This window comes from Pantherophis guttatus, chromosome 1 (assembly GCF_059756535.1).
Source record: "Pantherophis guttatus breed Tessera chromosome 1, ASM5975653v1, whole genome shotgun sequence".
NCBI classification, from domain to species: domain Eukaryota; kingdom Metazoa; phylum Chordata; class Lepidosauria; order Squamata; family Colubridae; genus Pantherophis; species Pantherophis guttatus.
Window position 1 is genome coordinate 218,726,725 of NC_142063.1, and position 16,218 is coordinate 218,742,942.

General features: G+C 39.3%; 1 protein-coding gene across 10 annotated transcripts in view; it reads left to right on the forward strand.

The window, feature by feature from the left end:
* The window catches only part of FBXO25 (F-box protein 25), a 34,639-nt gene that overhangs the window by 2,811 nt on the left and 15,610 nt on the right, over positions 1-16,218 (forward strand). For 8 of the 10 annotated variants that reach the window (XM_034436780.2, XM_034436783.3, XM_060689263.2 and 5 more), the window contains 7 exons: positions 6,936-7,033; positions 9,042-9,091; positions 10,082-10,174; positions 11,224-11,317; positions 11,929-12,113; positions 12,600-12,782; positions 13,384-13,527. In XM_034436780.2, the coding sequence (XP_034292671.2) occupies positions 6,936-7,033; positions 9,042-9,091; positions 10,082-10,174; positions 11,224-11,317; positions 11,929-12,113; positions 12,600-12,782; positions 13,384-13,527 (847 nt within the window). Of the gene's footprint in view, positions 1-6,935; positions 7,034-9,041; positions 9,092-10,081; positions 10,175-11,223; positions 11,318-11,928; positions 12,114-12,599; positions 12,783-13,383; positions 13,528-15,331; positions 15,359-16,218 lie in introns of all 10 variants that reach the window. The other 2 variants (XM_034436778.2, XM_087882436.1) reach the window with 2 other exon arrangements.

Below are 16,218 nucleotides of genomic sequence, written 5' to 3' on the forward strand. Positions count from 1 at the left end.
AATTCTGCCCCATTTTATGACCTTTCTTGCATCAGTTGTTAAGTGAATCACTGCAGTTGATGAATTAGTAACCTGGTTAAGTGAATCTTGTTCCCCGTTGACTTTGTCAGAAGGTTGCAAAAGGTGATCACATGATCTTGAGAGAGAGCAATGGTCATAAATATGAATAAGTTGCCAAACATGCAAATTTTGATCACATGAACATGGGGATGCTGGAAAGGTGGTAACTGTGATAAGTCACTTTTTTCAGTGCTGTTGTAACTGGTCACTAAATGAATTGTTGTAAGTTGAGGACTACCTGTAATGTTGCTCTTCTGGAATTTAATTTGTGTGTATGTGCTTTCAATGGGTGGATGTAATGAAGCCCACATCTAATGTGGGAATAAATGCCATTTTGTTGGAGGAAAGGACTTTGCTTTTTTTCACAAGACATCCAGGCCTGAGTATAATTGCAAGCAAGCAATTATGTGGGGGGTGCTTCAGTCCTGGAACCATACTGCACTGCACTGCATCTCTGTAAAAAGGTTTAGAAAAATGGACCACTTTGAACCTGCCTGGAGTCTTTATTGAGGCAATCTGATTGCCAATAATGCAGGGACAGCACAGTTGCTGAGCAGAAACAGCGTTTTGCTGAGTAGGATTTGGGTGTTCCTTGTTGAGGGCACATTGAAGCTCTTTGCTCAGATACCTGACACAGTGATATTCTCCTTGGATATAGTACCTGAATTAACCCACCAAACACTGCTACTGCTGCTGTGTTACCTTCACCTTCCACTCTTGGGTTACTACAGCCTGCCTAAATGACAGGCCTGTGTGTGTAGTGTATTTTTTTATGTAATGTCATGATCCTCTACTAAGATACCCAGGAAATAGGCTTTATAGACTTTTCTCAAGGCCAGGTGGGAGGAAGAGAGGACTGCTAGGACAAACGCTGATATTTGTTAAGCCCAGAAAGATGGATGCAAATAAAGGAGATGATGAGTTTTGAATGATGTTGGTAAAGCCAGGCTGACACTTAAGAAAAATCCACCCTTCTGGGGGATAAAACGGGGGTGTCAAACACATGGCGTCACATGACGTATCGGGACTTTTCCCCCTTCAGGGGTGGCCAGCATGTGATGCATCTGGCCCACAGGCCACAAGTTTGAAGCCCTGGGATAAAACATTTGCAGGTTTCAGTAGAATGTTTTACAGCCAACAACAATTAATTGCAAAAGATCTTATCGCTGCTTTGAAACACACAGCTTAAAATCTTACATAATTGGGGTGTAAACCAACTGTGATCATGTAAATGTTAAAAACTATTATCTTCCTGCTGTTTTTAAACATTTAAATCAATTATGAGAGTAATTGCACAAGCCGTGTACCCTTCATGGTGAGATACCCATTTTGGGTAAGATAAGGCGAGCTGAAAGCTGCTTGTATTTGTTTAAAATATCATGGTGTTCATCTGTAAAATAACAACCTAATTATCTGATGCAGTGTTGCCATGGGGACTTCAGTACTTAAAATACAAGGTGGGCTGTTGGACCCATGTTGCTAAAACTAGGTTTGAGCTAAAAAAAAAGGGGGAAATTGCAGACTTGGGGAGGAATGGTATTTTCACCACAAAGATATTCAAGGAATAGCAGCTTGAAGACACAAGCTCTAATTTTCCAATACAAATTGCAAAAAAGCAACGAGAGTACTTTTGCAAGAAAGAAGAGTCGGTGGTTTTATATATTTCTTCATACAAGGGCAGAAGTCATTGGATATAGTCATCAACCTTTTCTAATGGAACAAGAAGATATTTTTTTACATGGGACTGTTTTTCCGCCTTGTTTAATTGTGCCAGCTTTTCCCAATGAGCATTCTCTGTGTTGGAGGATGCTGGCCTTCCCAGAATTGCTACTGGTTAGAGTTGCAGTCTATCAGAAGGATTCTGGTTAGGGAAAGCTGAATTGTAACATATGTCCAAATTGGCTATAATTGATTGAAAATCACTGATAGTAACAGGAAGGCAATGGTGAACTTTGCTTTTAGATGAAAGATAAAATTAAAAATCAGTGACCTACAATGCAAAAATACAAGCGACTCAAATGATCTCAAAGCAATATTAGGGAAAACTTCTTTTGCTGCCATCTAGCAATCATCTAGATATTTGTAACCCTATCAAAGAATCTGGAGATCAGTATAGTACAAGGGTGTCAAACTGGATTTCTTTGAGGGCTGGATCAGCATTGTAGTTCTCCGCAGGCTGGTGCGGGGGGGGGGGGGCAAGGAGTGGGAGAGAGATGGGACGGATGCCTGCATGGGCTGCACCTCATTTTCATCCTCCATGGCCTCCGTGCGGCCCGTTTTTGGCCTCCCTGGCCTCCAGGAGCACTTTGCCAACCAATAATGGACCACATGGCCCGTTTTTGGCCTCCCTGGCCTCCAACAGCACTCTGCCGGCCAAAAACGGACTGCATGGAGGCCTTGGGAGGCCTCCACATGGTCCGTTTTTCGCCGGCAGAGGCACCACAGGCAGCATGTTCTAGGCCGGCTCTGCGGGCCGGGTTTAAGCACCCCTGGTATAGTATGAAAGTCTCAAAATTTATAATTCAACTTACTATTTTACCAGCATGTGCATTCAGTTCATTTGTTTACTTGAACAAATTAAGAAATCTTGGTTCCTTGGATTCATGATTTAATATCTGGCTTGTTTTAAAACACAAGTTCAAACAATATAGTGTTACAGTGTTTCTGCTTGGATTGCTTAACAGTGAGCTTTTACGTATAGGCAAAATAATGTTAATTTCTCAACATATTACGCTAAAAATGCTGCTTCAAATATGACCTGAAGCAGATTTAAAGCATTTTGTTTAGCCTGATAGGCTCCAGATTTGTACAAGGTAGGGCGCCTCTTAACTTTCCAAATCCTGTATTTTGGGATAAACTCCATGCCTATTATATCAAAAATTTGTCTTTGTTCTTCACAGCTGGATCACATAGTTTGCCTATGAGTAATAGTCACAACACTAGCCATTTGCAGCTGATGAATTCCAGCTAATTGCAGCAAATGTTTTGAGTCTTCCTAAACTATTTATTCTGGGCGGCACTGGGCTATTTCATTTCATGAGTTCACCCAACCACTTTCCACATAGTTTGCTTGTGTATTAACTTTGTTCCTACTGCAGCATGTCTGTAAATTTGCTTTCACCTGGGAACAAACATAACAAGGCTATACTTTTAATAGCTGTGTTTTAAACAAAACTGCTCAGATATATAAGAATATGATTGTACACCTGCTTCCTTTAAGTCACAGGTGTCAAACTCGCGATGTCACGTTGCCGTCACGTGATATTTTGTGATGTTTTTCCCATTCGTGGAGCTGGGGTGGGAGTGGCCAGCGCATGATGTATCCAGCCCATGGGCCACCAGTTTAACACCCCTGCTTTAAGTGTTAAGGAACAGTAAATGTCTATGGAGATTCTCAAGTCATCCGGGTCATGGTTGTTCCAAAGGTGCATTTTTTTTTTTTTAGGAGTAGTAGATTTTCATCCTGAAATCAAGTTGCTGATAAGTGCATATGCATCTTTGATTAATAACTATTTTAACTAGAGGTTAAATACGTTGTGCACAGAATAGCAAATAAAATTTTTTCTAAAGTAATGGTTCTACAGCTTTTGCAGCATAATGATCTCTTGTTAGATCAAAAATATGGCATCCCTCATATCGTAATTATTGTCTTGTTAGTAATTGGGGCCAAAAAGAAAATACAATAACAGAAAGTTGGTATTCAATCCGTTAGCACTTTTACAGTATATCTTTGGTTGGGTTTTGCGATTTCTCGCTCTCGGTTAAACCCAAATCCTTTTATTTCAGCCTTACGGCAAATAAAACAAGCACAGCCTCTTAAGAGGCCATCTGAAGCTGAATATCAAGTCCAAAACCCTGGGCAAAAATGGTATTAAGCAAAAAACAGAGCAAGCAGTAATTAAGTTCTGTACTTTTGTAGGGTATTCATTTCGATTTAACCAATCCTGATGCCGTTTAGCTTTTGAAGGATCATTCAAGAATTATATACTGCTTTCACTTGTTTCAAGTTTATGCACATTTACTCCAAAAATGTCCAGGAGCACAGGTTTTTCCTCCACTGGCTCACTCAACACTAAGGAGATGCTAAGAACCAGGAACCCAGTCTGAAAGCCTCAAAGTGCTAATCCTTCTACCATTCCTTTCTCCCCACATCTGAATTTCTCACTTTGTAGATTCACACAATGTGCTTGAAACTGTGAGGTGATTAAAGGTAAAGGTTCCCCTCGCACATATGTGCTAGTCGTTCCCGACTCTAAGGGACAGTGCTCATCTCCGTTTCAAAGCCGAAGAGCCAGCGCTGTCCGAAGACACATCCGTGGTCATGTGGCTGGCATGTCTAAATGCCAAAGGCGCATGGAACTCTGTTACCTTCCCACCAAAGGTGGTCCCTATTTTTCTACTTGCATTTTTACGTGCTTTCAAAGTGCTAGGTTGTCAGAAGCTGGGAGAAGTAACGGGAGCTCACTCCATTATGCGGTGCTAGGGATTCGAACCGCTGAACTGCTGACCTTTCTGATTGACAAGCTCAGTGTCTTAGCCACTGAGCCATTGTATTCCTTTAGTGAGGTGATTGGTTTATGCTTTATGTGTTGTCTAAACCGAGCATACTGCAGTTGGTTCAAGGAAGGTGGACAAAGCAATGCGGGGACCAGATGTCAAGTGAGCATGACTTTTCTGACCCTAACTCATCAACTGTCCCAGCACCCCTCCTTCCACCTCTTCAATCCTGGGAGGAAAAGGCAGAGTCATTTTCAAGAGGCCTACAGTTTTGTAGATGAGAAGGAAAGCAAGAAATATAGCACCAGTGTTCAGTGCTTCATTAGCCCAATTCATGGTATAATAATGGAATTTTCTGATAAGTGAAGATAGCAATAGCACTTTGACTTGTATACTGCTTCATTCCCTAAGCGGTTTACAGAGTCAGCATATTGCCCCCCAACTATATCTGCATCTCAGTAGTGGGTTCCACTTACCGTTGTTACCGGTTTGGAACCGGGAGTGAGCGCGCATGTGCGCTCACGTTGCTTATGCATGGTACTTCTGTATATGCGCAGAGCGTCCATGATGACGTCCGGGCAGGTGAATGGAGCCTCCTGCTGCCACCACTACCGGTTCGCCTGAACTGTGGCAAACCGGTAGAAATCCACCACTGCTGCATCTGCATTTTACCAACCTCAGAAGGATAGAAGGCTGAGTCAAGATTGAGCCAGTGAGAATTGAACCGGTGGCAGTCGGCAGAATTAGCCTGCAATACTGCATTCTAACCACTGCACCATCATGGCTCTTATGACATCATGTTCTCAAGAACCAATGTGCTAGAATTCCAGTTCCATCGTGCCCAGCAAGCATGACTGCAGACAAAAGTAACAGGTACTTTGTTCAAACAGCTTTTGGAGGGCCATGACCTTCCTGTCCCTCCAAATTTATTTCTTTGTGGGCATGCAGCAAGACATAGATTGGGATTGAATGGGGTATTCCTGATGTTTTCTCTTATTTCATTTAAATCAAGTACTTTGGTTCTTTGGTAGTAGAGAAACCTCTTTCATAACTGAATTATTCTTTCTTCTGGCTAATACGTTCTGCTGTTTACTGTAGTATTTTGGCAGATTTTTCTTTGTGTAAATGGAAGTGAACTTAAAGTCCCAGCTGAGTGCAAGTTAGCAATGTCAGGTTTCATTTCTTTCTTTGAAATAAATCCAAGGTCTTCGTCCTTGTGCTTCATAGCGCTTGGGCTGAATCTATTTTCCTATTGAGATATTTTTCATTAAAATTTGCTATTGGAAGAATCTACTTCTGATTTAGATTTAGATTTATATAGAGCAGGTAATTGCTATGCCACAGATGGCTGGTGGTATTTGTATTAAAAAAAAAATCCAGAGAGATTTTTTTTTCTTTTCAAAAACTCTGATGCATTGCAATGTTGAATTTGTGATGCGCTCTTTGCTTTAATAGTTACTGTTTTATCCCTAGAGAAGTGGGTGGAAGGTTTTTTTCCTGCATCCTCTATTCTTTTTCTCTTTGATGCTTATTGTGTTCCGTATATACTGTATGAGTTTCTTAAATCTGAATTGACAGTGATAAATACTTTTCATTTGATACTGAGCTCAGTGAATGGAGAAAATTCCTGTACGCAATTTTCCCATCAAAGAATAAAAATAGCCAAGTAACACCTTTATTTTTCACGTTGCATTGTTCATGTTTATAATTCCAGTATTTGGGAAGTGAGCAAAGCAAACCATATTGGATTGGGTTCTGGGAAAATAAAGTTTGCTGTATCTTTTTACCAACCTACTTTTTAAAAAATTTTCTTTATGAAAATTGAAAGTGTAATTATAGAATTCACATAGATCGATCACTTGGTACTTTTACATTAAAAATTTAAATTTCACATTTAAAGGAAGTTTAAAATAGCACAAAATACTGGATTTAAAACAAATATAAAATATTGTATGATCCTTGGGTGTAATTTTTATTGGAACGGTCTTTTTCTCTGTGGGGTCTGACTATAGTTAACTTAACTACTTTGCCTGTAAGGAATGACGTGAATTACTACTTTATACCAATAATAATTCATATATCCATATGCTCCAATTAGCAAGATTTGCCTGTCTAAACATTGTCATGTGACATCTTTTAAGTCGAGGTGGAAGAACAGAATCTGAGCCATTCTCTGTGTGAAACGTGTCTCCACACATCTATACCTGGAGGCCAGGAATGTTTTTGTAAATAGAAGAGAGCTCTTTTCTTGTGTTTGCGAGTGATTTCATCCAAGTTCTTCACCCTGGTGCTTGTTTAAATATTGCTTGAACACAGCCGGTGTGGCTCTTTCCTATGTAAAACACATTTCATGCATTACCTCTGTGGTTTGCTTTCAGCCTCTTGAACAGCGATGAAGAAATATGCAGCACCGAATGTGAATTTGCAAGCAAGAAAAGGAAAAAGGATCACTTTAGGAACACGGCAAAATCTCAGTGTAAGCAAGAATTTTTGCAATTATGCAATTTGACAATAGCTTTTGTGCCTCAGCAGAGCTGTTATAAGTATGCCCACAAAAGACTTGTGTACTTGAGAAGCAAAAACTAGGTAAGGGTTGCTCTGTATGTGTGTACGTGCATAAAAAGTTTTATATGGTTAGGGTTTGCACCATATTTAAAAAAAAAGAAAAAAAGAAAGGGGTTTATTTGACTCACACAGTTGCTCTTCAAGGCTATTACGCTCTACAGCAGGGGTGTCAAACTCATGTTGTCATGGCAGCGTCACATGACATATCAGGACTTTTTCCGCCTTCGCTAAACCGGGCGTGGGTGTGGCCAGCGCGGGACTCATCTGGGCCGTGGGCCGGGAGTTTGACAGCCCTGCTTTATAGGGTAAGATTAAAACAACTTTTCAATGCTCTTTTATTAAACTTTTATTAAAACAATTGTTCATGTATATATTTAAATTTATGATTTAAGAATTTTCCATTTCGGAGGTTCCTAATAGGGTTGGTCATGCTATGAAAAAGATTCAGGAGAAGCACCTCAGTCCAAATGCCAACATAACCCACCCGCCTTGTATTAAAATAGGCTGATTCTTTCAGGCTACCTACTCTCCTGGGTCTGAAAAGAAAGTGCTATGCTCTTTAAGAGTTCAACATGGTAATGTTAATGCACAGAAGCCTGGAAAAAATCAGGCCTGAATAACTGTGAAGGCCTCTGCTTGTGCTCTGGCTGAAGTATTTTGAAGCATCCACAGCCCTGGTTGAAAGCTTGAAATTTTCTGAGGCAGAATCAAAAGCAAATGAGTAGATGTGGCTAAATACCAAACTGTGATGTTGAAAGTGTGTTTCCCAGTGAAATTCACCTCTTGATGATTTCAGGACATTGGCATTTTTACAATGAAACATTTATTTGCAACCGTAGGTCTTAGCAAAATTCATGTAAAATTATAGCAATCCAGATCAGTCCAGGAAGTCATATACTGGCTTCTAGTTAGAATATAAATCTGAAGTGTTGGCTGGACTGATTCCACTTTAAAAGGGGGAGTCTGAATTGGCCCAGAGAAGGCAGGCCTTCCCCATTTTTAAAGGTGGTTGCAAAAGCTTTTAAATTGTACAGAATCTCACTTCAGTGTAACATGATGATTAACTAGAAGGAAGTGAAGAGATGTGAGAAGAACTGGTATGTTAATTACATTTCTGTTGTTATTAGTGAGAGGCGGTTTTGCTGGTCATTTTGTTGAATCACATTCTTTCCCAAAGTCTACAACAATCTAGTTTTTTTTTTTAAAGTAAAAAGCTAGTGAGGGTATTCAACTAAACAGAAAGGAAAATAGCTCACCTTAACACCTCCTCCTTCCCGTTTGATATGATGTGCATTGAGTCAATATTACCTTCTCTGCTCCACTGATTGAAATTTCATCCCCTAAGCCAAAACTGTAAATATTGTCCTCTTTGTTCCATCCTCCCCCTCACCCCCCAAACTCTTAGATTTGGTAGCCTGTGAAATAACTGGAAATCTGTAATATTGGTGAGGACACCATCTAAACACTGAATTTTTTTTTGGTCCAAAGAGAATGTTCGATCCCTTTCTCTAGATTTGAATGAGGGCAGTCTGTTGAAGAGCTGTCCCATACATACGTCTGATCATCTTTATTGAATAATTCTTGAATAATCTACTTGACAAGACAGCAAACGCACGGTCAGATATATGGATTCAATGGAGTCATTAACAGAACAGCCTTAAGACAAAACCTATTGTGACATTCCTTGATTGATCAATATTAAATCTTAACTGGTATTTACATTAGCACCACATTTTGACCAACACCAGAAACCTACTTGAAATAGCTACTGTCCTGCTAGCTAATGCTTTGGTGGGAGTCACTTTAAATTCAGCCAGGGAATTCTATGAGTGCCATAGAAAACAAATGTGGGCAAGGGCGAATGTTATCAATCCAAACTTGAAGTTATTCAATGAGTTTGTGCTTGGTTCTGTTTTCAGGTTTTTATCGTGAAAACTGGATATATGTTCATAAAGAAAGTACCCGTGAAGTAAGTGTTTCTGTACAGTGACTGTTTCCAAAAGGTCCTGGTAGTCCCTCATTTAAGGAATCTATTCTTGCCACTGCAGAAAGGGGTATACTGTATGTTAACTCTTTTTCAGGATAGGAACAGATTTATCAAAATATGTCGATCGATTTATTTGTATTATCTGTAAAAAAAAACATCAAATGAGGAGCCACAGTATCAATCATTTTTTTCTTTTTTCTTCCCATACCTATATTTCAGTGGTGAAATCTTCCCCGGTTTGCCACTGGTTCGCTGCCTGTGCATGCACAGTGTGCACCAAATGCACGCTGTGCACATGCACATTCACAATGCATGCCAAATGCACACTGTGCGCATGTGTAGTATGCGCCAAACGTGCGCTGCACACAGAAAAAGGAGGCTTGGCAAGGTAAGTAGAACAGCGAGGGGGGGAACAGCTGTGCCACATGATTTAGATTCAATTTTAATGATTTTAAAATTAGATTCAATTCAATGATTTTAAATCACGCGGCACAGCTGATCGTCGGAAATACCGGTTGTGACCAACCGGTAGCTTTTTTTTTACTACCTTTTTTCACCGAACCAGTAATTTTTGTCACTACCAGTTCACCCGAACCGGTGCGAACCGGTAGGATTTCACCACTGCTACATTTGTTATCTTAATTGGTCTAAAGTACAACATTACATGTTTGTCTTCCCTTTTGAGAGATAAAAGAAAGCATTCTAGGCATTGAAGACTTGCCACAGATGAATGTAGAAGCAGAATGAGCCCTGTTAGGTTTATGTAGAAACTTCCTCTTGCCTTCCCTCCTTTGTACTCCTTTGGTGATGACGTTGAGAAATTAGACAGCTTGGAAACTGGAGCATCAGCTGCTGCGTGAATCACTCTTTGTATAGCTTGTGTACTTCTTATTCCTGCTTCATCTTCTCTTTTTAGTACATGTCCTTCTGCAAATCTAACATCTGTTTACTTTCTTTCTTTTTTGTTTCAAGAGGCATGGCTATTGCACTTTGGGAGAAGCATTCAATCGTTTGGATTTTTCAAGTGCAATTCAGGACATCCGGAGGTTCAATTACGTAGTTAAAGTAAGATGTTTTTGGCCTGTGTAGTTCCATGATTGAATTAATTCTTATAGTTAATGAATGTGCCTTATGCTGTTGACCTTGAGGTGGTTCAGAACAAGTTTTAACTAGCTATCTGCATGTTGATTAGTGTAATATATTCGGATGGCCTGGCTCTAAATTTGCATTGCTTTCACTACCTACCTACTTACATCCCAACTCAATTGATGATGATATTATCGGAGTAGTTACAAAGAAACTTCTTTACTCTCAGAAGTTTCTCACACCTAGAGAACCCCTTGGCCAACAGCATTAATCAGCACATTGTCTAACGTTACTGCTTTGTGCTTTAGCTGATCCATAGAGTTGGATTCATTCAATATATTTACTTGATTAAACATGTTTAGGATTATTTTGACATTCACTTAAGTATCTTTAAATTAAATACTCAGGCATATTGAGCATCCGAGCATGCCTCCTTTCTGGGTGACTTTTGTTGATTTTCTTAATCCTCCTATTGAAATCAGCGGGAAGTCCTGTGGTTGGAATGTACTTAAAATGGCTCAAGCATAGTAATAATATTTGCATCTCCCTCATAGATGTTTGATGAAGTAGAGCAAAAACATTTTCTGGACTTCAAAAATATTTTCAAGAGAACGGCTTTGCAGGAGTTCATCCCCCCCCCCATCTGCTATGCAGGAACTCGAAAACTACCTTTTAATTCGGCATTTTATGTGACAAAACTATATCGCTCAGGAAGTGCCTTTGGTTTGAAGTTGACAGGATTAAAATTGGAGGTGAATTGTGTGTCACTCTTAAAGTAACTCCTGATGTTAAGAGTGGTTGTAGACAGGTGGAGGTACAAGTGACTTGCGCTCCTGCTGTGACTCTCAAAAGGGAATTTGCACACATGCAGAGAAGAGCAAGCCCCAGATTCAAAGGCCGGTTACTTTTGATGGCATCAGAAGAGTCGTTCACTTGCACTCCACTTGATTACCCCTGCTGTAGCTTCTTGTGATTAATATGTGCCATTTGACTTTACCTACTGTTTAAGGGTGGCTGTTTTCTTTTAGCTTCTGCAGTTAATAGCCAAATCCCAGTTGACATCCTTGAGTGGTGCTGCTCAAAAGAACTACTTCAACATTTTGGATAAAATTGTTCAAAAAGGTAAAGCTGCATCATATTCTCAGAATTTCAGGTTTGTTCACTCACCCCAAAAAGATTGCCTACCGGGGTCTATGAGAATTCACTGTGGGGCCAACTCCCCATGGCCATTTTGCCACAGAACAACTCATTGCAGGACAAGAGTTGGTCAAAGAAATGGTGGAATAGAATCATTTTTAAAAAGGATGCAAAAGGAGGGGCAGAATGTCTCACATTTCAGAAATGAAATGTGAATGGCAAAAATTAAAATGTTTTTTATATATTTTAAATAATTAAATAGAATTGTTAAATTGTCCTGCAGTGACTTGTCCCATGGCAAGTTGGCCATGGCAAGTTGTCCACTGTTGAGTTGGCCGTGGTGAGTTGGCCACAATACGTTGGTTGTAGCAAGTTGTCCCATTCTGTGCCTACCAGTAGGGTTATTTATGTTATTTGTAGAGTTCATTCTGATTAATGCTAGCTAAGGATTACATAGCTGGATCAAATTACCTGTTCATTTGAAGCATGTTATGGGGCAGGTTCTGTTTTAGCTAAGAGAATGAAAAGTCTGTACACTATATTTAAAAGCAGGATTACTCATCCACCTGTATATATCTTTCAATTCCCATTCCAAGTTTTGGAAGACCAGTATAACCCACGCCTGATAAAAGATCTTCTTCAGGACCTGAGTTCCACCCTCTGCATGTTAATCAGGAGTGTAGGGAAATCGGTGCTGGTAGGAAACATCAATATTTGGATTTGCCGATTGGAAACTATCCTTCTGTGGCAGCAGCAGCTCAGTAATCTTCAGATGACCAAGGTACATCCAGCTTTTATGCCTTTGTTATATAAAACTGGAAAAATCATTTGGAAATACTAGGAGACAAAGAGGGGCATCTTTTCTGTGAGAATCTCATTAAGGATTAACTCCCTTTGCTCTTTAGGACAAGAAAGCATGAAATAAATAAAAAATCTTAATCTAAAATAGATGATCTGTGAAGACTCAGAAATGGCAATCTAGCTAAAACATGAAGAAATAGGCAATGTTTTAGCATTGAATTTTTGTTTTAAACAAATCTTATTTTTTTCTAATAACTTAATAATATTTTGAGCACCTGGACATGTATAGCAATATATATAGTTAGCCTACTTCTAATTTTCAGAATTATTGGAACATTTAGTTTTGACTTTAGAATATCATGCTTATTTATTAAGCTTTGCTTTTGATATAAATGTTTGAATTTCTAAATCCTGTTTACGCTTGGTGTTTAAATTAACAGACAACTGTAACGATTTTGATTTTCAGCACATCAACAATGGACTTACACTTAGCGATCTTCCTTTACATATGCTGAACAACATTTTACATAGATTTTCAGATGGATGGGATATCATTACTTTAGGACAAGTGACTCCAACATTATATATGCTCAGTGAAGATAGGCAATTATGGAAAAAGCTGTGTCAATACCATTTTGCTGAAAAACAAGTAAGAAAAAGTTTTGTTGTGCATATACTTTTGTTTAGTGAGGTTTTGAAACTTTGCTTCTATGTAAAGAATCAGGAAAAAAAAGGAGAAAGAAAAAGGAAACCAACTTGCTTGCAGTTCCAGAAGGAAGCATGAACAATCATTAGCAGCACTCTTTTGCTCTCTTATGTACATAGTAAACATAGTGGGTCAGAAAGAAATCTCTGGTTTCAGCAGAATTTATTTCCATTTAAGTATAAATTCAATGGTAAAGAACATGTACTCATTCTGGCTGGAGAATGCTTGGGGTTGAAGTTCACACCTCTTAAAATTACCAAGTTTGAAAAACACTGCTCTAGACCCACGTTTTGCTTACCTTTAATAAGAGGCTATAATAATTGAAAACATTTGCCTAGCATTGCTTGCCATGCCATAACCTAACAATTATTTGATGGACAGGGACCAAAAAAACCCTTAGTGAGTCAGTAACCCCCTAACGTATTTCACAAATTATTTTCTAAAACATTTCTTTTGATGTGTACAGGTTCTGTTCCATTATTGTTATCTGACTTGACTGCTGGATGAAACATGATTGCCTTCAAATGTCACTTTTTATATTCAGTTTTGTAGGCATCTTATTTTGTCAGAAAAAGGTCATATTGACTGGAAGCTGATGTATTTTGCACTTCAGAAATGTTATCCCATAAAGGAACAATATGGAGACACCTTGCAATTTTGTCGTCACTGCAGTATTCTATTCTGGAAGGTAAGAACTGTGTAATATTTTGGAGTAAAAAATTATTAGCTGTGTGCTAATATCTACTTCACAGCCTCCTGAAGTGATCATTGTTCCAGTATATAAATAGCTTTCCAAATAAGATATGTGATTGAAGAGTTCAGCTTTGCACTGTGAGAAATAATGATATGCCTGCAGAAATCACTTTATGAATATACTTCATATATATAATGAAATACATATTTCATTAAGAATGTACCAAAATCAGAGTTGCAAGCAGCTTTGATGTTGCTAGATAGACCAGCAAAAATAGTTTTTACTTTTCATATTTGCTTTCAAACACCTCCTTACTCTCAGACAGTAGTGGGTATCCAAAAGCTGGCTTTGCAAACAGGTCCATTAAATAAATGCAACCCTTAGCAAATAATTTGTGTTTGGAAGCCGAGGCATCCAGAACAAGTGGGATGAGTTTTACCCCTGTGGCCTTGTGTAGTTTGAAACATTTATTGGCCATTTGAAGCTTATAGGAAAAATGTAGGAATTCCTGTGCCATTGTTGGGATAATCCCTATCCACCTCTACAGCTACGGAGCTTGAGGAAGGGTGACTATCTTTCCTACTTCTTGACATGGCTGAGTAGGTTTATTAAAGCTTGTTCATAAAAATAAACTATAATTTGAAGTCTTCTCTAGCACTCTTCTTCCTTCTGGACACTCTACTAAAAGGGACATGTGAATAGTAGCTTTCTTTGCTGCTGTTCCCCAATGGCTGCCTGATTCTACAGGGAGAATGTAGATGCGGTCAGGTATTTCATTGGTTGCACTCCTTGTGATATCCAGCAGAAATCAGCTGTGTGACTTTGGGCCAGTCACTCTCTTTCTCAGCTCAATCAACCTTACAGAGTAGTTGTTGTAGGAAAAAATAGGAGGAGGAAGGAGGATTAGGTGTGTTGGCTGCCTTGTGTTATTTATAAATATAACAAAGGTGGGGAATCAAAAGGGATGCTGTGGCTCAGTGGCTAAGACGCTGAGCTTGTCAATCAGAAGGTCGGCAGTTCAGCGGTTCGAATCCCTAGAACCGCATAACAGAGTGAGCTCCCGTTACTTGTCCCAGCTTCTGCCAACCTAGCAGTTTGAAAGCACCTAAAAAATGCAAGTAGAAAAATAGGGATCACTTTGGTGGGAAGGTAACAGCACTCTAGGCGCCTTCGGCATTTAGTCATGCTGATCACATGACCAAGGAGACGTCTTTGTATAGCACTGGCTCTACAGCTTAGAAGCACCTCCCCTAGAGCCAGAAACGACTAGCATGAATGTGCGGGGGAACCTTTACCTTTAAGGATGTTTTCAGTCTGATTTATAACAAGGGTGCACTAGTGCTCCTTGCCTTTCCAGTGACTGTCTTTGCATTTGCAGCCAGCAGCCTTAAGTAGCAGAAGTGGGGCAAGAAAAGTCTTGTACAGGAAAGGTTACAAGGATGAAATGCTGAAAATGGGGATAAAGAATTGATAATAATAGCACTGGTCAATAGCAATGACTAATTGTCATCTTAAAAGCTTTCTCTCTGTATTGTTTTATGTCTAACATTTTACTTTATTGATAAGGAGAACGGATCCATTGGTTTCAGCTCATTTGCTTCCAAGAAATATCTGGCTAATTTGCTATTTTTAAGTTTTTTCCCAAGAGAGTGGAAGTTTTCCCTTCCATCCTTGCTTAATAGTAGTGCCCACAGAACACTTTTATAACCATGATTGGAGTATTAGTTCTGTCCAATAAAATCTTCCTCTCTTTTGTTTCACTGCCTTCCTTCCCGTTTCTTCCTCCATGACCTCAAAGGACTACCAACTTGCTTTGTTATTCAAGGTACTTTTCATTGTACTTTCAACTTGGCTTTCTTCTGTGTCCATGTTGTTGTAACTGAAGTGAAAAGACGTGTCCTTTATAAGTGGAATGTGGAATGTTATACAACCCTCAACATGCTGTTCTCATAACTGTTGGCATTTTAGAACTGTGCCCCTTAACTTGAGAATCCAGATGTGTGTAAAGTTATCTATTTATAGGGGAAAGGGCACTTTAAATTGCAATATTTTGCCTGCTTCTGCATGGAAGAAATGGCATGTTTGGTTAACATCCACTTCATGTGCTTTCTTTTTAAAGAGATGGTTCAGATTATTTATGAGAATTTTAGCGAATGCCTTAGAGAATTAAGAGTACACTAAGCAAAGGCCAGAGGCTTTTTTTGTCTTTGACTACCTCAATTATTCCTCAACCCAGTCTTGGACACAGTGTGACAAGTGGGCACCAAAATGCAGAAAGCCATGTGAGGATTATATTTGATCTTTTGTTGCATTTGTAAAAGGCCTGTCCTCTACGGACTTTAAATGGCATGTATTCCCCCTTTCAGTTTTATATGGCAACACTGAAGTAGACTAAGTTGAGAGAATGACTAATTCAGCATGCTGAATGGCTGTGTCTGCGTGTGCATGTGTGCATTTCTCTCTCCTTCCTGGTTTGACATTCTAACTGTGGGTTATTAATGCCAAGAAAAGTGAAGCACATAATAAAACCAACAAGGAAATCTGTGTGGGGGAAGGTCATTCTGAGTCCCAGTAAGGCCCAATTAGATACATGATATAGTTAGTCATAATATAAGGCCTTTATTTATAAACCATGTTCTCTATATCTGGGACAGAGGATCTCCCTACCCCCCATTAGCATTTCAG